The 20,956-nt window shown below is 44.4% G+C and overlaps 1 protein-coding gene and 1 long non-coding RNA gene across 3 annotated transcripts in view; one reads left to right on the top strand and one right to left on the bottom strand.

Moving 5' to 3' along the window:
- Window positions 1-16,615, top strand: part of rassf7a (Ras association domain family member 7a) — a 34,160-nt gene extending 17,545 nt beyond the window's left edge. For both annotated transcript variants that reach the window (XM_068723014.1, XM_068723013.1), the window contains 5 exons: window positions 10,429-10,628; window positions 11,339-12,273; window positions 14,434-14,608; window positions 14,685-14,792; window positions 16,318-16,615. In XM_068723014.1, coding sequence (XP_068579115.1) covers window positions 10,526-10,628; window positions 11,339-12,273; window positions 14,434-14,608; window positions 14,685-14,792; window positions 16,318-16,349 — 1,353 coding nt within the window. In that variant the 5' untranslated portion in view covers window positions 10,429-10,525 and the 3' untranslated portion in view covers window positions 16,350-16,615. The remainder of the gene's footprint in view (window positions 1-10,428; window positions 10,629-11,338; window positions 12,274-14,433; window positions 14,609-14,684; window positions 14,793-16,317) is intronic.
- Window positions 16,616-18,354: 1,739 nt separating this feature from the next.
- Window positions 18,355-19,689, bottom strand: LOC137881453 (uncharacterized). Its single transcript, XR_011103864.1, has 2 exons — window positions 19,509-19,689; window positions 18,355-19,054 (listed from the first exon to the last, which is right to left on the bottom strand). It is a non-coding gene; the product is annotated as an uncharacterized lncRNA (long non-coding RNA).
- Between the last annotated feature and the right edge of the window lie 1,267 nt (window positions 19,690-20,956).

The following is a 20,956-nucleotide window of genomic DNA, read 5'->3' as shown; positions in this document are numbered from 1 at the left end:
ACAAAAATACATTTGCAATAAATAAAAAAAAGTAATATATAAAATATTCTCTCTGACAGCTTTAAGTTTACATTGTAGGATGTCCTGAAAGATCATGTTATACATTTGCTAAATATTAAATTAGTAATTCTAGTGTTACGTGCTGCTTTGCTTTGAATGAAGGTGCAGAACCAGGGCATGATGAGTTGGAAGCATGTGACGGTATTCAGGATGGGGGTTGTGTTTTTTTTTTTTTTGGGAGACAGTTCTCAAAGCACCCATGAAAAGCTCTTACCAAATAACTAAAGAGGACCACAGTTCTGTGAGTGAAGTGTCACATGCACATCTTCATTCCATCAGTTTTTTAAGCGTGCACAAGGAATATACTGAAACACTACCTTTACAGATCTGTGCCACTTAATGTGCTTGTTATTGCATACGCACGACTGCCATGCTTCCCACAACCCAGTGAAAAAAAGACCAAAGCGGACACTTTTGTCATCCATGGAGATGAGTGGATAAGACCTACTGTCAGCCTCAGGTTACCCGTTTCTCTGCGGTTTAAGGTGCTCATGTTTTGACTCGGCCCTGCTCCAAGATGCCGTTCACTGAGTTGCCTGGGTGCCTTGGCAGAGTCAAACCTGGATCTTTCTCAAATGAAGTGAACATGAAACGCTCCTGGTTTTTACATTGCAATGTCATACAGATAATGTGGTAAACGCCCTTCACGGAACGGGTCCTCAGTTATCTTCTTTACCAAACAGACCATAGCAATTGTGTGCTCAGTTTGGTTCTGACATATTTTCAGGCGGGGTGTTTGTGTCTGTCCGCCTGCTGTTGAATATTCCCTCTTTAACAAACACTTGTCTTTGTCTTGTCCAGCATCCCCTTCATCACCCCCACCCCACCCTCCTCTCTCTTCGTGGTTCCCGAGGAGCAGCCGACTTATCTTTCATATTAAACTCGACAACAGCATCCTTGTCAGTATTAAGCTGTGTGTATATGCATGTGTAGCCATGCCAAAGATCACCCCAGTGATGTTGAGTCAGAGGTGAAAGGCAGCGTTCTGGAAGTGAAGGGGGCCCCTCAGACAGATATCGTATTGGTCCCGAAGGAGTTCCTATAGGATACTGGGAATCAGCCATAAATCTGCACGCTGCCCTTCTACCTTTTTCTTACTCCTCTTGACTATCCATACATCCTCCCCCCCACACTTCTCTGATAGGCGTGATCGTGGCTCCTCCTCAGAGTAATGACAGGGAGAGAGAGCCGTGTGACACCTCCCCATCAGACTGTAAATCAGGCTTATTGAGAGGCCCACCCTAAGCCTTTTGATCCACATGCAACACAAACAGATCCCACCCTTTACTTTCTCTGTGTTGTAAATGAGCACATTTAACCCTCAATACTTTTTAGCTATCGACCGACAAATTCTTTGGTCAGATTTATAATCGTGTTTGCTCACTTTTTGGTCAGACACTTTGTGATTTATATCCAAAGCTTGATCTACTATTTTGTTAACAAAGTTGTTGCGTCTCTATTCTTAGAATAAGATACTGAAGAGTTTTGTTTTCATAGCATGGTATTAACACTAGTGTTGAAAAAATGACACAATATCCTGTCATATTTGCATTAACACCATCCTTAATGTGGTTCTGTCCTCTTCCCAACACATTAAACACCCCCACAAGATTGAGATTCTTGGCACTGATGCTATAATGATTCTGTATTGGTGAACCTCTGCACCCTCATGCTTTCATAAAATAAAAGATGTCATTGATGCTTGTGGGAAAAAGATGCACTCTACCTGACCACCTTTGGTAATAGTCCCTTTGTTCCTCCTTATAGATGTTCACTTATGATATCTTCTTCCTTGTGTTGTGTCCGAGGGTTATTTATATTTCTGCATCAGCTAACCTCTTATCTCCGCTCCGGACTCTCTTATCATAATAGGTTTCACTTGACGTGGTTTCCAACATTGTTCAGAGTTTGATGACACATTGTACATTCCACAGTGCTAGTCTGATCGAACCTCATCTCAGCACAGACAACAGCATTTTTGTGGAATGAATCCCCTTTATGGTAACGAAGAGACAGCATACAGGGTTTGACATGCTGTGATAGGTCACCTGAAGGTCTGACACACACACACACACACACACATACAGACTCCCGGTCTCTCCCACTCGATGGCTCTGTTTACCTGTGTCCCCGTCTCCAAGGGCCTGGTATGTTGAAACTCCCTAGGTAAATATTGGGAGGGCGTGAGAAGAGACGTTTTGCATAGCAGGCTGACCTTGGCAGTGGAATAACATGTTAATCTGTACAGCTTTTTATTTTACTCAAACTTTCCTTGCAGTTGTTCAAAGAACGTCACAGTCAGGAACTTTGGCTTTGAGTCTAATCAAAACCAGAGGTGAACGGTTCACGTTAGCCCTAGCAGTAGTTTGGGAAGTGCCATGTAATGTCCGTGACCTGAGATTGATGTCTTGGGAGGAAACTGGGTGGAATTCTTCACTTTCATCTGTGAAAACATTCAGCTGATGGGTCTGTGTTTTCTCTCTGTTGGAGTCATATATATTTTTGTTGTAATATTACCGTTCCAACCCTGCAGAAGAATGTGCACCTGCTCTGTCCTGGATTGATAACTGCCTCACCTAAGGCTTGAGGCTAGTGTATCGCTGCAGCACATGTTGTGACGGACCGAGCTGTGTGCAGATGACGTCAGTTTGTGGCTTTGAGCTCTCTTGTGTGCAGCAACACATAGATACTTGTTTCCTCGGGCTTGCTAATGGCAATATCCCCTTCAGCTCGGATAACGACTGGCAAGTCTACATTGCATCATGGAGTGCATGGAATTAAAGTATGATGAAACCAACACCAGTCTCAGTCACTGACAAAGAAAAAGCGTCCATTCAATACCTCTGCAGTCGATGGAGTTTCAACTATATCACTTACATGACATTTAGTTGCTTAGATTGATTGATTGATGTTTTTTCATTATTTGAGCCCCTATTTTGGGTTGTGTTTTGAGAATGTAAGATAACAAAAAGAAAAATGGAGTGAATAATTGATATGAGTCGACATGGAAGCGGCCTTTAAATTACTAATGAGTTTAGCTTCAAACCTGTGACACCGAAGGCCGTGGCATTCCTGATTCTTCAATGACACACGCACACAGGAAGTGAGAGCTGAGCCCCCACACATGCACCTGCAAAAAAAACAAAACTCAACTATAAATAACATGTGTTAGTCATTTTAAGGCTACTCATTTCCACTTTAAATTGCATCCTTGAAATTAGTAGGTTCACTTTTACAGTTCTATGTTATTTTAGTTCCAAGTGAATCATCTTTAAGTTTGAGTCAGCCTGTCTGCCTTCTATCTATGCAACTTGTTATTTTGGACATGTGATAAGTGAATGTCTGCCTGAATGTATCTGCATGTATGTGTGCATTACTGCACAACCTATACGTGTGTGTGTGTGTGTGTGTGTGTGTGTGTGTGTGTGTGTGTGTGTGTGTGTGTGTGTGTGTGTGTGTGTGTGTGTGTGTGTGTGTGTGTGTGTGCTGTATGCATACAAGTGTGGCTGGGAACGGAGCAATATCCTCCTTCCCTTGCAAACATTGCTGAGTCAGGTCGGGAGTATATAATTACACATGGGCGCCCATCAGCAGTCTGAGAGCCCTTCTTCTCTGGCTCAACCAACAATACAAACTCCTGTACTCGCAGGGTGAAGCCACTCACCCTGAGCCGAGCTCTCGGTAGAGGCCGGCTCCGCCCGACCTTCCGCAGTCCTGCATTAGCATTCTCACCATTAGCTGCCGGCTCTGTGGACGGTTCCATGAGTCGGCACAAACAAATTCCCGGTCTCTAATGTACTCGCCTCCGCTCGGTTACCGGGGATAGAAGCAAACGCCTCAAATCAGGTATGAGTAAGTCTTTCACTCGGTGAGATGAATAATGTAGAAGAGTTTTTATTGTGGCCAGGGCTGTGTAAACTATTACTCATGGGAGTGCACCTCATCGCCTTTCAATGAAATTCCAAACGGATCCAGGGTTTCTTCATACCTTTCCAAAGTTAGAACAACAAAACTACTTTCAAATAATTAAGATATTTCCTCTCACGCCTTCTCCATTTCCTGCTCTCTTGCGGTTCAGGCCAGGTTACCAACTGTCTGTGTGAGTACTGCTGGTGATTCATGATGACTGGGATTTTTTTTTCACACTAAGTGCTGTTTTACACAGTGTGACTGAAGTGGTAGTGACGGCCACAGGTGACGGCCAGTCTCTGAATTGCCGTGTCGAGGCTTCAGATCAACCAGAGTAATCGACCATCAACCTTTAAACCCTCCTCAATCATCAATGACATGCACAGCGGTTACACAGCCTGTGTGTTTAGTGACTGTACACGAGATATAGAAGCGAAGGGTTGAATAATCCCATTTGTCCAGCTGATCTGGGATTTAAGTTACAAACCTTCTATTAGAAAGTCTGCGTTTGTGTATAATTGGTACTGCTGCCTGTATTTGCCCTTGATTTAGAAGCAAAGGTGTCCCCTGCATTAATGAACCACTGATCCACCCTCATTGAGATTTCACACTTGGACGAGCCAATCATTATAATGGAGAAGGCTGAAGGCTGCAGCGACAGATCCCGGTATGCAAGTATGACGACTAAAGCTTATTAGTGCTGTTTCTGATTCCTTTTGCGCTGAGTCATTAGCATGTCAATAGAGGAGCGATACAGGCAGACCGGGGGGGGGGGGGGGGGGGGGCATTTTCAAAGAGTTCGTCGGTCACAAGTGTTTGGATTTTGTTTCGGAGAAATATTTGCCAAATTAATGTGCTTTGAAAAACAAAATGCATTATTCATTAGGTGTGTTGAGCTCCGTTAGCGGGGAACCAGGCAACCGTTCAGTCTAATTAACAAGCAGCATGTCTGGAGATTCGGCTGCAGAACTGGCCCTCTACTGTGATGATGAAGAAGAAGAAGAAGAAGAACAGTCACCGTCACAGCGAAACACACAACTTTACACATGCATACTCTAATGTCGGCACACACATATAATGTTATCTTGGCAGCGCAACAAAAGCACACGTAACCCAGTTTTCTTTTCAAATGTAGAGCAAGTTCCACACGCCACGACGGGAACAGGATGCTGTTTGATGTTTTGTTAACACCTTCTAGACGAACTAAACCTCCCAGCTGCGATTCTGTTTTCTACCTTGTCACACTACAAAAGCAAATAATCTCCCGTGTGAGAGGTATGTGCACATCAGAAAGTTATTTAGTTTTAATATCGCCCAATAGAAGCCCTCACATTTGAGGTCTGGTTTCCTCATGTACCCAGCGCACCACTCCCTGCTCTCTGACCGCGGGCACTAAAGCCACGCTCATTATGCCTTCTACATGCGTGTTATGGTGTTATGTGGCTCTTGGAGAATTTATAAAAACATTGCGATGCTTTCGGAGATACATTCAGGAGCAGACAAAGACACAAGGCTAGGCCTGTCAGTGTTATCATGCAATGTAAAGTGTCTCTCCAAATATCTTCTGTATCTGCCTCATACTAAGTTGTCCCGAGCCTGAGCAGGTGTTCTGGTACAGGGATTAGCACAGTTCAATCCTGGAAGCAATTTATACTTTAGAAAGACTTCTGATCTTTTAAAGTTAGATGTTAAAGAGTCAAACAATACTTTGTGTAGTGGGAGTAACAATGTGACAATCCTACAAAGCCTTGTTCATTAAAGTGCAACGTAGGGAAGCTTTCCAGAGCCCAGGGGCTGCAACTGCAAAAGCTTGCTCATTATTAATAAAGATGATGACGTTTTTCTTTTTTTCACCCAGTTGGTGGCTTCCAGCACCACCTGAATGCTTCTATCCAAATGTAAGCAGTCACATAGGTGATGATAGAACCCTGAGTCAGATACGTTGTTTGAATGCGTTTTGAAACTGTGTCAATTGAAATTCATGCAAGTTACAGTAAGATCCCAAAGATTGTGTGTGTGTGTGTGTTTGTTATATATTACAGTATCACACTTCTGTAGCAATCGTTTAGGCAGGCATTAGACATTTTTTCTCGCTGCTGTGTAATGAAGCAGTGAATACCCATGTGATTCATCACATGTTTTCCCACAGAGAACAAATTCTAATTGCTGAAGCAAAAGGATCATTTTCTGCCATTATGAATAATTGTTGGCAGAAAACATGGTTTGCTCAACTACGGGCATTTTTTTGTGAACCTGTTTGTTTTTTTTTGGTCTCATCAGTCCTTGAGCACACACACTGTGCTCACTTGGTAGACTGAAACCCTGGATGATGAAGAAGGAGGGGGGGGGGAATACAGAATGCAAAACGGGAGGCAAGGGAGGACAAAAGAAAGTATCTGTATCTTTCACGAGTTTTATCTGTGGTAACGTGTGGACACAGCAGAATGGCACTAAAAGCTGGCGTGGCATGGCAGACGACACAGCGTTGCCAGGGGCCACAAAAGAGGCAACACTGTCTGCTGAGTGTGGAACCAGGACAACAATGGTGTCTCTGCAGGACAGATGAGACAAGGCCGCTCGGTTCCAGCACGTTACTGGCTCTTTGAGTGTTTGTGTGTCTCTGCCAACCTGGGCCAGAGTGGCACAGAGGACACAGCTTCACCCGGCACTGTTCATTGTCCTCTTAACAGCAAAACCTATTATGTCCACTTTAACCAGCCAGGGCCTGGCACTTATTGTCTCTGTTGACACGGATAGGGCTAACAGTGTCTACTTGTTGTGTTTGTGTGTGTTTTGTGTATCTTGTCGGTGGTTGGGATCTGAAGCACTGCGTGATGTATGCTCTGCCCTTTACTCCTGCCATTGTTCCCTGGGCTTCTGCTGCTGCAGAGATAGCTAATCAGTGGAGCAACATCTCGTGAAGATCGGGCCTAAACAGCCTGTCTGCTTGCAAACACACGTACACATTCAGGCCTGTACATGAATGCAAGCAAACCCAACCTTTTGACCATTGCACCAGCATGACACAGAGCACTGTACTTCACTTCACACACACACACGCACATGCACATGCGTCACACACCCAGTAAGCACACTCTTCTGGTAGCCTCAGGGCTCAGGTGTTGAGAAGCAATACACTTACTTGGAATTTTCCTGAAAAGCTTTTCTCTTTTCCGCATGTTTCTCAATACTGCTCATGACTAGAACAGAAATGAGTTGTTCATTGAAGGGTGTGTCCATTGAACTGCATGAGTACTTTTGTGCTTGTGTGTGAGTTTTTAAAAAAATGTTTATTGCGTGTGCTGTCTTACTTTTAAATTCTCACGTGTAATAGGGAAAAAGCACAGAAATACGTGGAGATCGGATGTCTGCAGTGTTCCAGTTTTTGACATTTGGACACGTCTCTGTGCCCACCTTGTCCCATCGATTCACAGCCCGTCACTGTTGCTCACACAGGCGAGCCGATTCACGCCCAGGGCTTACCACTTTTGCCTTGAGTCGAATTCAACGAGGAGCCGGGAGGCTGCTGTTGAAGAGAGACAGACAGAGGCACAGACAGGGTGATGAAAGACGCAGAGCGGGTTAGCTGGATGGGTGAGCGATGATGGGGGGGGGGGGGGGTGGCACATGGCTCCAATCACTGGCCTTTTCTCTATCTGTCTTATCTGTCAGTCAGTTCCCCCCCCACACATTTATTCTCTCCCTTTCTCATTTGCTGCACTGTCTGTCTTCTTCACTGTCTCTGTTTCTCTCCCTTTCATCATACAGTATGACTAGTCTATTATATTTATTCAATTTAAGCTCCTCTTGGCTTCTTTTATGGATTTGCGTGTGTCCGAGCCTGGAGTGTGTTTTTTTTTTTTTGGCGTGATTGCTTCACTTTGCCGATTACCTCCCAAAGTGGTTTTTACATTTTCTTGATTTCCTCCTCTGAGAAAACATGTGACATGACAGAGAGTCCGAGTTTCAACTGAAACTATGCTGTGCCGTTTCGGGTGGGTGGGGCTGGCGTTGCTCTGTTCTGGGGGTAACCTGAGATTAAAGGGTGGGGTGTGGAAGTGCAAGTGTTGTCGTATGGATGAGATTATGTGTTTCGGATAACTTTGGAGTGTGTGTACGTAATGTCTCTGTAAATGTGCAAAGCAGCCTGCAGCCCGTGTTTGTTTACAGCATTTGCATGTTGACTCTGAAACCAAACATTCTACACTAGGCTTGGAGTCACCCCCCTTTTTGGATAAATGTGTTGATTGACAGACTGTTTGAACATTATTTCAGCCCCTTGTCATTGTTGTTCAGAGTCTACGTTGATGGGACACGTCATGATTCTGAGACTACATTTCCCAAACAGTGTGGAGTTGCTTCTCCTCTATCTGTATTTCAATGAGAAGCTGACACAGGACTCCGGAGCTGCGCTGAGAAAAAGGAGCTGGGTTCGGCGGATGTCTGGTTCTCAGTGTGTTGTTGTGCCTGTGACAAAGAGAATAGATAGCAACCTGAGACTCACAGGCCTGTTTGTTTCCTGTTAGTGCACATTATCACATTTCACCAGCCAGGAGGGACAGGAGCTAAGCATCATGGGAGAGTGAAATTCATGCAGGCATGTATTTGACAAAAATGTCAAGAGTTCACGATCTGTTTGATCTTTGTAAACAGATTACTCTTAAGCTATGGAGATGCTTCTGCGTAAGGGAAAGTCTGGTTCCTGCCTGTGAGGTAGTATTCCACTGCATGAGGCTTGAAGACGTGAAATGTTTATTGCTGTTCACCTCCGCATGTAAGAAAAAAAAAAAAAAAGCCTCACAGCTAAAGTAAATGATTGTCTACTGACTCTGTGACTCAACCAGTTAGGCTTAATTATGTATTGCAACACAGCACACTCTGTGCCCGCTCAAAGAAACATCTCGGCTGTGTGGAAACTCCTGGTGTTTGATTTTGGTAAGCAGTCCCTTTTCATATCAACTTTCTCTCTCTGAAACCACCACAGCTCAAAAGAATCTGAATCAACCATCTCTGTCTCCCGCTTGTTTCCTGTGATCCCGATCCGTGGGTTCAATCTCTGAGCCTGTGCCGTCATTACCCCCCCCCCCCCCCCCCCCCCTCGCCCCCCCACCCCCATATGCGGTGTCATGTTGAGCTGTTCTCTGTGATGTTGCCACATCAGATAGGGCTGTTGCTCCCCAGCAGAGTTTGTGTTTGCCATCTAAACAGCGGAGAAGTAATGGTGGTGCGGGGCAGCCAGGTCAGCGGCAGACGAGGGGCGGGGGTGAGGGCTTTGTTAAGAAAAGCAGGGATTCTTCCGGCTGGCAGATGAAGTCAGTGCATTCCTCCGAAGCAGCTCCCTATAGGCAGCCAGTGGAGCACAGCCAGGCACTGAATGAGGGGCAAGATAATGGCGGGGCTCAGAGTTAAAACACCTCCCATTGAGAACCGGAGAGACAGACCCAAAGAGAACACCATCTGTCTGACTCTGGGTGAAGAGTTGTCTTTTACCCACCTAGGCTACAAAGTTTAATTTGCTGTGCCAAGCTCTGTAGATAATCCTGCCACCGCCCCAAGGCATTTCACTTTTTATGAGCACTGCGGTATTTTATTACCTTGTTTTGAAGCTTAGCTGTAAAAGTACAGACAGAGAGAGACAGACGGAGGACTGAACATTACAATATTCATTTTGGCTAAACCTGCTGCCCCGACGCGTGTAAGGCAACCTGCTGATCTGCTCTGCGGAGTCTGATGAGACCCAGTTCTGGTCCTGCTAAGGGGATCAAACTGAAGGGGACACACACACACACACACACATACACACACACACACACACACTTGTTCTATCTCTCCTGCCATGTTTCCATGTATTTCTACCCGCACAAACACCCTCTCCCAAACATAGACACACTTGAGTTGCTCCACTTTCCCTGTCCGTTCCCCTCGGCAGTAAGCTATCATAACGGCTTTGAAGGAGGGCAGCAGAGCGTTTAATTGGGTTACAGATTGGCATTTATGCTTCCAGGTCCACAAGATACTGCCGGGTCTCTTAACTAACCACCAGGAACTCAACAAAATGCTACACTGCCCCCCCCCCCCCCCCCCCCCCCCCCTCGGCTGCCGGTCTTGAAATTTTACAGTTCAATCATACTCTCACTCAGCACAGTAGTTTTTGACGTCGGCACTGTTTGGAGTAGAAACTGGTATTTCAACAAAATGACTAACAAGTGAGGGTGCTGCGTATGTATGTGACAGCTTGCAATGTGTTGTGTTTGGGTTAGCAACAGGTTGTGTCACATGTTGGGGTAAGATTACATTATGACCAGTGATGCTTTTACAAAGTTGGCACGGTGTCTTCTTTTTGTCCTCCCTACTTTTTCTACAATTACAAAAGTTTGTTGTTACATCTGGAAAATTGCACCTCTGGATTAACCCTCAATCTTATCAACACTTATCGAACTCTCTCTTCTTCTTTTTCAGAGTCCGTGCCATGCAGTGTTGACTTGAGTCAAGCCGAGCTGAAGTGATCCGTTTTTGAAGACCATCTGACCCGTCACCTCCTCCTGCCTGGTCCCAGATGGAGCTCAAAGTGTGGGTGGACGGAGTGGTGCGGGTGGTGTGCGGCCTGTCTGAGGAGACGTCCTGCCAGGATGTGGTCATCGCTCTGGCCCAGGCCATTGGTGAGCACCTCAAACTCTTTTCTGCTGTGAAGTCATTGGGTCCATCGTGTTGTGATACCAGCCTCCAAGCTGTTGTTACTTGGCACTTTATCTGTGTGCTTGATTCATTTATCTTGCTTTAAGCGATTAGATAACGGCAATAAGAATTTGAGTCAGAAAAAACATGAGCACATGCTAAGGTTGCAACAATCCGGTTCTGCACTCACCTTTTCCTTCTCCTCTGACCCAAATTGAGTGCTCTGTTGGATTGTCAGGGGGTCAGTTTGGATTTCCGGCTCCCTGTCTGTGTATTCTCTGGCTTTATTCAAGCCTTACGCTGCAGCAGCGTTGAACAACATAAATCCAGATTTAGCACTCTCCTCCTTCCATGAGTGAGCTGCCTGCCAAGTCATCGGGGAGGGCTTGTCCTAATTTCAAGGTCCTTGTGGAAACTTCAGTTTATTTGAACATTTGAGAGTGCGAGTCTTACGAAGAAGCCTTTCTTCCAATTCTCAGAGGCAGAGATTTAAAGGTATCGGCATCATCATAATGCGTCTGATTTCATTTGTTCACTGGCGCTACTGGATTTAAATCAACAGCATTAATAACAGTATAATAACGTTCTTGACTGCCTGTCCAGTGTGATATGCTGGTATTTTAGGCAGCGTAGTTTGTGTTGTCTTTCAGCTTGTATGTCTTTGTCCTCACTCCCTGTTTCTCTCTGTCCCCAGGTCAGACAGGCCGTTATGTTCTGATCCAGCGTCTCAGGGATACAGAAAGGCAGCTGTTGGCCACAGAGAAGCCTCTGGAGTCTCTGGCTAAGTTAGGCCAACATGGAGGTGAAGTTCAGTTCTTCCTGCGCCGTACGGGCCCAAGCAGCAGTGACGGACCCAGCTCAAAACAGGACAGACCAAGCCCCCCTCCACTGCCCAAGCATCCTGAGCCAGAGTATTCCAAACGCAGCCAGCCTAAGAAAGCACTCACCTTTAACCTCGGGCCATCCTCCTCTCCTAGAACCAAAGCCGAACAGTTTAAGAGGCCTGCTCGGGACTCTCCAGAGCAAAGAGCCTCCCCCTCCCCTTCTCCCAGCCCTGTTTCCCATCATGTGCCATCCCCATCGCCATCTCCATCACCACCTATAGGCCCATCCAAAGAGGAGGTGTTCAGGAAGGTTTTTCAGCAACAGGAGAGACTGAGGGCCATGGAGGCCCAGCTAGAAGCTCTAGAGAGGGAGTCGCATACCTGGGAGCGTCCCTACCCGTCTCCGTGTCCGTCACCAGTTTCTGACGCTCACTTGCAGGAAGAGATGGACACTTTGGAGCTAGCAGTGCGGAGGAACCAGGCCGAGCTGGCCCACGAGCAGTACTGGGAGGAGGAGTTTCAGGCTGAGGTGGAGAGGGAGCGAGGAATGCAAAAGAAGCTGGGGGAGCTCCACGCCAAGCTCGACGACTGCGGGCGGCGGCTCCACGACTTCTCTGTTCGCTCTGCTCAGCTGGAGCAAGAGATCCAGCGGGAAAGTCAGACGGAACTGAAAGCCAACGGACCCGAAGAATCCCTTGATGCCTTGAAGGCGGAGCTCCAGAGCCGGGAGAAACACCGGACAGAGCTGGAGGAGCAGCTGTCTGAGACTGACAAGACTCTGGGGAAAGCAGAGTCTCTGATGCAGGTAAGGAGAGAGGTGACGGTTCTGGAGAAAGGGCTATAAGTCCACGTCAGCCTGCGTGTTGTCATTTGAGGGGTGTAGCACAGACCCTCTTTTAGCCATACTGTACAACTGTATCCCTCTCCTACCTGCACACTGCAGCAGACAAACAGCGGTGCAGAGACACTTGAACACATGATTTACTGTGGCATTTTTATATATATATATGAATAATTATTCAACAGAGTATGATGACATGAATGCTGTATATTCATATCTTGCCTTGTATGAAAATGTGATATTGTCAGTCCAGCCAAACTGGTTTGGCAGGTTTCATGTTGTGTGCATGTTCTGAACACGTGGTTACTAATGGTGTTAATATTACATTGCCAGTATCTACATATTCTTGTACTCTGTGTATGGAAAAAGAGATTAAAGAGGATTGATTTGTAGAACAAAAGCCCCTTTTATTGGATCTGCTCAGCCTTAACTTATGGTAGTTTGTGGTGTCATTGTTTGTTTACTTGTGGTGGTTGTCATAGACGTGGTTGTATCAATAAAAGACTAACCCAGTTTGAAGCTCGAAACTCGAGTTCCCTCATAATCCAAATGAAACCCAGGACTCGGGTGTCCACTTCATGGAGCTCTTTCAGACTGGTTCCAGCCAGGGGAGTGAAGAATTTAATTTCGCTTTTATTGTAGTATGGTTTTGAATGTTTTTGCCACAAGGAAATGGAGCACACTGAAAACATTTGTAGTCAAGGGCTTCCATATTTTCCCTAGCATACCCAGACTGAAAGACCTTTGTGTCTAATGCTCAATCCACTGGGCTAAAAGCAATAGCTAACAAACTGGCTGCAAAACTGATTAAACCATTACAATAAGCTCATTTGCTTCCCAGTCAGTCATCCTTGTGGACATATGTCTGACTGAACAGATTTACTGCCCGATTGATGGAACAGAGAGGGACTGTGTCATGATCTATTTACCAATTATATAGACGGCATCCTGCTGCGGAACAGAGGTATTAGGTTTTTGTTTTTTTCCATACATCCTGGTATACTATGTACCACCATGTCATAACAGGACTGCAAGAGTTTATAATCCGAAAGTAACCACAGAGGCATTCTGCCACCCAGGCAGTTATCACCTAAAAATGAGATGCATGTTAATACTGGTAACATAATACAGTATAATAAAGCTCCGTTCATCGTAATTGAAAGGTGCGCATGTCTGGCTGTGTCAGTCATCAGTCAGCCGATGGGTCGAGGCCGACACTCGAGTGTTTAAGTGCTGGTGATGATGAGCACAGCGTTCCTGTCATTAAGCTAATCGAGGCAGAGCTGCAGGTGTGAACTGCCTCAGCAGGCTGCCTCAGTCCAACATTAATTATAGGTACACACACACACACACACACACACACACACACACATACGCATACATACACATACACAGGCGCTGGAGTTGGGGACTAGCATACTGCTGCTGCTTCCTGTCCTGTGCGCAGACACATTGATTAAGCACAAATGGATAGTCGATTAAGACTGATTGACTGGCCTGTCTGTAGGCATCACTGTAGTTTAATCTGTGTGCGCAAAGGTGACGCCACTGTCTCTATGGAGCATCTCTGATCTCCATGTTTTAATTTACTGTAGGTGATTAATATCTTGCCCCCTTTGGCATCTGGTCGATTAAGACAGCTCTGAAATGCAGCAGGCAAATGAGCATTTTTATGTATCCATCGATAAGCATATGCCTCAGGCTTTTGGAATCTGATGGAATTAGAAAAATGCTTTTGGTAGTTATGGGACTTTGATGATTCATCGTAGCTGAATGGTCTGATGGTGGGTGATAGGCGATGGTCTCCATCACTGAATTGAGGCTAGACTCTGCTGCCCCCTTATGGTGAAAAGTTGCTTGACATTTACAGTAGAAGTTATGTGACCTAAAGGCAAAATACACACAAGTCCTGCCTTGTATATACATTAAATTCTGCTGTTGGTTTGTTATTATTACAGTTAACATTCAAGCCATGCAGAACAGATCCCATTTTCATATGCTGCACCCATTTAGAAGCAAACAAGGTGTCAGTGCTCAGTGAGTCAGCGCTGATTGATATGAGCTCTTTGGAACTGTCCTTTGTTTTCCTCGCTGATCCATGTTTTGTTTTTTTTTCCATCTCAGGCCAAGCAGGATGAACTGGAGGAGTTGAATAAGGAGCTGAGGCAGTGCAACCTGCAGCAGTTTATACAACAGACAGGTGTCCTGCCAGCGCACACCCACTCACGCACAGAGCTTCAGGAGCAACTGGAGCAGTTAGAGCTGGCACATCTTCTACAGGACGAGTACAGGAATGGAGGTACGGAAACAAAACCGCTCTGCTGGTTAAAGTTCAATGAGTGGCCCTCTAATCATATTTCTGTTTTCTCCGTCAGGCTTCAGTGCATCTCAAATGGAATCACCGCCTCGCCCCACTGCCAAACAGTTCCTGGGACATCCACGCAACCTGCAAAACCCTCTAGTGTCCAGTCTCAACCCTGAGGGTGTGTATGTGTGAGACCCTGCTGATTCCCAAGTCCATCCTGCTCTGCTCCCCTCCTGCCCCGCCCGTCCCCTGGTCCCAGGGGCCCCTTGCCTCCCCATACTTTCTACCCCAGCTTGATTGGGTTTAAGGCTACAGCTGCCGGGTTTTTTTTGTGTCGGGTCGTGGAAGCATCTGTGTGGTGGATCCCTGCTACTTCTCAGCATCTTCCCTGTGCTCTACCTTTAAAAGGCTGAAAGACTTCTCCTCTACGCCTAACTCTTATTGGCTTCTCCTGAACCCTAACCCTTTACTTAACACATTCCTCCTTCCATTTTCTTAAGTACTCCTGCTTTATTTCTGTGGGTCTATCTATCCTTTCATGCTGTCTCTTCTCCCTCGCCCTCTTCCTCTCTCTCACTGTTTGCTTCTGGACTAACAGTAGCTGCTTTGGTTATACTTTAATACATCTGGGAACTTGCTCCTAACACCCCACTGTGTAATACAGAGTGGCCTTCCCACCCTCGAGTCAACAATCGTCTACCGACGGCTGCTTTTCACCGTATCTCCATGTAACACGTCGATCGCACTGGGAATGACTGTAGAAGACATTCTGATTGTAGTGCTGTTTTTACACTGTGACATGGAACGATAGGAGACCAACGCCATTTCAGTTTGCCTTTTATGTATGGATACTATTTATATGTGAGAGGGGGTGTATCTATACAATGCCTCGTACTTTGGTGACGCTTGACTTCCAAAGAGCAAGAGCCTTTCACGGAAGGTCTCTGCAAAATATGTATTGCACTGTCCCATTCTCTTCCTGTGTGAAGCCGTGGCCCTGGTTTGCCTACAGAGAAATGTGTCTTTCTGTTCTCTATCTCTGCTCTGCTGGAAGACAAATTATTTAAGGAGGTTTTGCCAATCTATTTTTTTTCCTCCTTCCATGCTAAAAGAAAGGATATGTTCCAAAAGTAGCGCAACAAAGGCCATGGTTTGTTGAGATTCTTTTCTTTTTCTCCGTTGGGATGTATGCGCCTGGTTCTTCTGCTGTCATCACACTTAACATTTGACCTGTCACAACTTGTATTGTGCCTCAGTGTGCTGTAGATTTGGGAGGAGCTTCCTTACCTAAGCTCCTATAACAAACATCAAGCAGTATGTGAAGCTGCTGTTTTCAGTGCTTTGGCTGTCTTCATTACTTGTTATCCACAAATAACCATCCAAACCACTGAAACCAATATTGACTTTATTACAGCACATGGCATCCTATTATGCGTCTCTGTTATGCTGACAGGTCAAAGTGACTTGTGTTGGAGTGTGACACTCTTTTTTTCTTTTTTTTTACCATCTGCAGTTTGGTGTTTTCTTTGTGGGGTTGTACAACATCTCAATGTCTGTTATAGAAACAATGACTAGTCGTGTGTCAGCGAGTGTTTCTCATCGGCATGTGTGAATATCTGGAATGACCCTGGTCTCTCCTGCTGTGTCTTAGCTGAAACATGTTGGATCATCATCATCCCCACTTATTTTTGTGTGTCTTGCAGTCCTGACATCCCGAGAGTCGTCATGGAGGTAAAACATGGACCGCAGGGCCAAAGGAAAGTCGTTCACTGTTCTGTCACCGTCACCTCTTATTTAACCCCTTTCTTTGTAACTCTTTAATCGACCATGATATACATACTGTATATACATAAGACAAATATATTTACAGACTTTTGCTACTGTAAACACTGCAAAGTATCTGTATGAAATGTAAAATAATTTAGAAACCTTTTACCTAGAGCAATTACTATTACTGTATATTTAAATATAATAAAAATGTGCATTGTGTTTTAGATCATATTTTGTTGAGTCATTGTTTTTCTTAATGCCCTGTTTGTGGAGTCACATTTTATTATAATCATCCTTACAACCACAGTAACTAGGAGTGGAGGTGCAGCACATCTAGAACCCCCTGCAGTAAATAATTAACACACCAGTGTGCACTTTCTAAAAATGACAGTACCATGAAGCTCCTATGTGACATGCATTATGAATATGTTATAGGTACTGAAATATGCATGCTCTCCTCGTGTGCTACATGGATCCTTTGATTGAAAGTTCACAAAGTGCGTCCTTGGATGCAGATGGAATGGATGTGTCGGACATCCTGGTATCGCACACCCTGAGCTGATGTGGGTGATGTAACACAGTATAGCTACAAGACATGTGACCATAAAGGCATGGGGGCCTAGCATCCTTTGTGAGAGCTGACCATAGATGTTTTTAATTGTAAATACACATTGTTGATAGTCTATTGTGTATTTATTACTATTAGTAAGAAATGGTGTCTTTTTTTAGCACTAAAGGACATCTGGGAAAATTCTGATTCGATGTGTTTTCTCTCTATCTCTCTTTTCTTTAAAATGCTGGCAACAAAACAAGTCATTGTTTAGTTATTTTCTGTAATTTGTCATTTGCCGTCAAATCGAACCCTGGCATGATGGAATAAACACACGGTTGCACAAAGTTGGGCTTCTGCACAACACTTTTGTCCCCCTCCCCTTTCCTGTTTGTTTACCCTGGAGAGTAAATATGCTGGCAGTTTCACACTGAGTGACGTGAGCTTCCTTGCGCTCTGGCTAACCCCGGAGTGAAACCCTGCTGATTTCTATAAATACTCTCATCTGGCCTGACTTGCCAGGTAAAATTCCAAGCAGCCACATATTTTCTTTCCATTTAAAAATATATACACAAATTGAAATAAGAAAATCTAATTTTGTATCAATCATTTCCACTTTGTACCCTTGTTGTTCATGCTTGACGAGCATGTGACATGTTCGCTTTAGATGTTATGATTAATTATGTAGAATTGGATTTTACTGAGAAGATTTAGGCTGTCTGGCCTGGCAGGGGTTAGATAAGCTGTTTAGTTCCCACTGTCTGAGCAAGACCACAGCATGGTGCAACACTGACACCTACCTGTGGACATGAAGGACACTGCACATACTCGTGAAGTCAAAATATAAAGTCTTTCTCTTTGTATTTCAAACCTACTACCTTCTCCTTGAAAGTAATGATCCTTATAAAGTTGGGAAAAAAAACTTGGACCTGTGTTGTATTTTTTCCCCTGTTATCCTACAAAGTGAAATACATCCAACCACACCCACTTCAAATCTAAACCCAGAAGACTCCAATCTCGTAAACGGGACATTGACAGATTATCATGATGTTTTGGGACACCACGGTGAGGGAATTATTATTGCTCATACAACGGCACCTAATCTACTTTAGGAGGAGTCGGATGAATGCAAAAGGGGGTGGCAAAGCTGAACGTTTGTATGAAAACTGACCGATGCACATTTAGAAAAGGCAGCGGGTGTCTGGGAAAGGACCTTCTTGTTGTTTGACGAGAGTGAGCATCTGCACGTCCACGTTATGATGATGAATGGGGGGGCCACAAGTTAATGAGTCTGACATGCTGCACTTATCTATTCCTCTGTGTCACAGTGAGTCATTATGCACTGATGGGAATGAAACAACCTCACTGACACCAAGAAATGCCTTACATAGTAAAACAGAAAGACAAAATGATGCCACAATTGATTTGAGTAGAAACTTTACTTTCACTTGACGGATAAAAAAACATGGCACATAATGCTTGGATACAATTGACTGGGATTTTATTACTTGCGACACATTTTTTAAATAACTGGAAAACTTCTTCTACTGTAAAGGGGTGGACACATTACTGTATTTTCTAAAACAAAGTTTTTATAGTATTATGCTATTTTTTTGCTGGAGGGCCCCCCAATGAACCTCTTCTGACCTTAAAATGGGAACTATGGGGATGATGATCATGTCTAACCCGCAAAGCCAAAAAAGAAACTGAAATACAACACTCACCAATAGTCTTGACAGTATAGGCGGCATTGGAGAGGTCGGCTCTATAAGAGGCATTGCAAAGCCACTGGCCCTAAATAAGGAACAGTATGTGAACATATAGGAGGAAGTATATGCTACACTACACATGGAGACCGCTGGGCGGGCAGTCGTGTTGAGCAGGCCTGTCCCAGCAATGTGCACGAGACATGATCAAGAGGGGGACTGCTTGCAGATGTAGGGGTTTGTCTGGTCCGGCTGTGGCTGGTCTTGGACGAGCCAAGAATGAGAAGTGTTCCCAAAACCAGGTTAGCCGCTGTCACACGCACAGTGGAACTGGCAACTGGCACAATGTGCGTTAGTCAGTGGCTTACCTGCTTTTAGATCTCAGATATCAATAACCATGAGCGCACACACAATCTGTGGAGTAACACAGACAGTGGTGTAATAAAACAGTAATATATCAGACATACATAGTCAACACGCAGTGAGGAGATTAGTGGTATTTAACATCATTCATGTTTATAAAATCACGCTATCTAAATGAATGTATACAACACCAAATTATCGAACAATTCAAATATTTTATAAATCTTTTCAATCACTAATTGTCCTAACACTGTAACAAACTGTAGCCTATACGTCATTTTAATTTAAAGCTGGTTCACTTTATGTATTTAGCTACCGAAATACATTAAAATGCTTTCCATTTGTAATGAAAAAGTTCTAAAATAATAAGTAATTAAATCTGACAAGTGTAAAAAAAAAAATGTAAATAGAAAGTATATATCTAACGTCAATGGTCTGTTCGATGTGGCCTATTCACCCAGCCCATATAGAATAAAGAATAAAGCAGATAAAGGGAGCTACTTACCAGAACCCAAGTTTTCTTTTGTATTAATTGTAAAAGAAAAAAAACATTTCATTTCCGCCGACAGGACCCAACCAACTATCAATCAAAACATCCGAATTATTTTTCCTCTAAAAGAAATCACTGTGCATGGTTAAAGTTAGGTGCATTTTGATGATATAGTATTGCTCACACCGACACAGAAGTTCAGTTCACTTGCACTACTCCTACCCTGCCCACTCCCCTGCATCTGCAACCCGACCTGGTTATGGAAATTAGAAAGAAACTGGCGTCGCGCACAGCCAATGGGCGGCCGCGTTGAAGCTGAACGGCCCACCTATTTTAGATAATCGACGAATATCAATCTCACGGAGGTGGGCGTGATGAGGCCAGCAGGTTCAGTTGACTCGGTGAGTTATAGTTGGGGTGCGGCGCGTTCAGTTCTGCACGTCGTACATTAGGAATAAACCATTCTGTTGTTAACAGTTTCCTGTCCTCGCCGATTATTTTTTGCAACCAGGAACGTGACACAGTTTTCTTTACCTTTAAATAGATGACATGTGATGCTACAGCTGCTACTGGGGGCGGGATAGGCGCACTCTAAGCCGGTTTGACAAAGGTCGCCCCTACCCCTACAGTGTGAAGTGGTTGAACTCGGCTTGCTTATGTACAGTGTTGCCATGAACGGAGTGTGGATGTGCACGTACCAAGGATGCAGCATGACAGTCTGAACTGATGATGACGAGGTGGAGGAGGAAGAGGAGGAGGTGGTGGTGGAGGAACACAATTATTAACGGAGAGTTAGGACTCCACGACATTAGCACATTGTACAGCATAAAGGCGATTTGGAACTACAATTCAGATTTGAATTTCTTTAACCTTAGAATTTCAACAACACATGAAAAAAGTTAGTTGGATTGGGAACTTTAATACCATTGTACTCCATTACTCACTTAGGAAATTGCATTATCATACCATGGATATTATAGTATTATTATCCACAACAATTATCGTCATGATTAATTGTAAAAACAACAACAATAACAACAAACACAACTCATTTTTAGATGTATGCAACAATTTCACGTATGTGACCCCCTTTTCACCTTATCAGCTGGAACATTATGTTCTTTCCATGTTTTCTTTTCTTTTTCTTTATAATATCAAACAACTTTTGTGGTTTAGATTGGTGTATTCTAGAGCTTTCTTCTGGACAGTTTTTGACTGTAAAACCCCTGTGGGATTATTCACAGCCAGGATACACATAACCCCATGACATAAAGTAGCAAATCAGGATTACATTACGTTATGTAACCTGCTGGGTTTACCAAATCAGAGTGACCGCCAGGGGGCGACAGCGGCCCTTATTTTCTGTAGGCCACTGACTGCCCTGGAATAATCATTGTAGTGACCTCGTCACTGCAATATATTTATCAACGTAAGATATACATTATATGTTATTTTTAGTATGA

Source organism: Cebidichthys violaceus, unplaced genomic scaffold, assembly GCF_023349555.1.
Source record: "Cebidichthys violaceus isolate CVI_PGR_0920_01 unplaced genomic scaffold, fCebVio1.0.p SCAF_3, whole genome shotgun sequence".
Taxonomy (NCBI): domain Eukaryota; kingdom Metazoa; phylum Chordata; class Actinopteri; order Perciformes; family Stichaeidae; genus Cebidichthys; species Cebidichthys violaceus.
The sequence above is the reverse complement of the archived record's forward strand: the minus strand, read 5'-3'. Positions and strand labels throughout refer to the sequence as shown.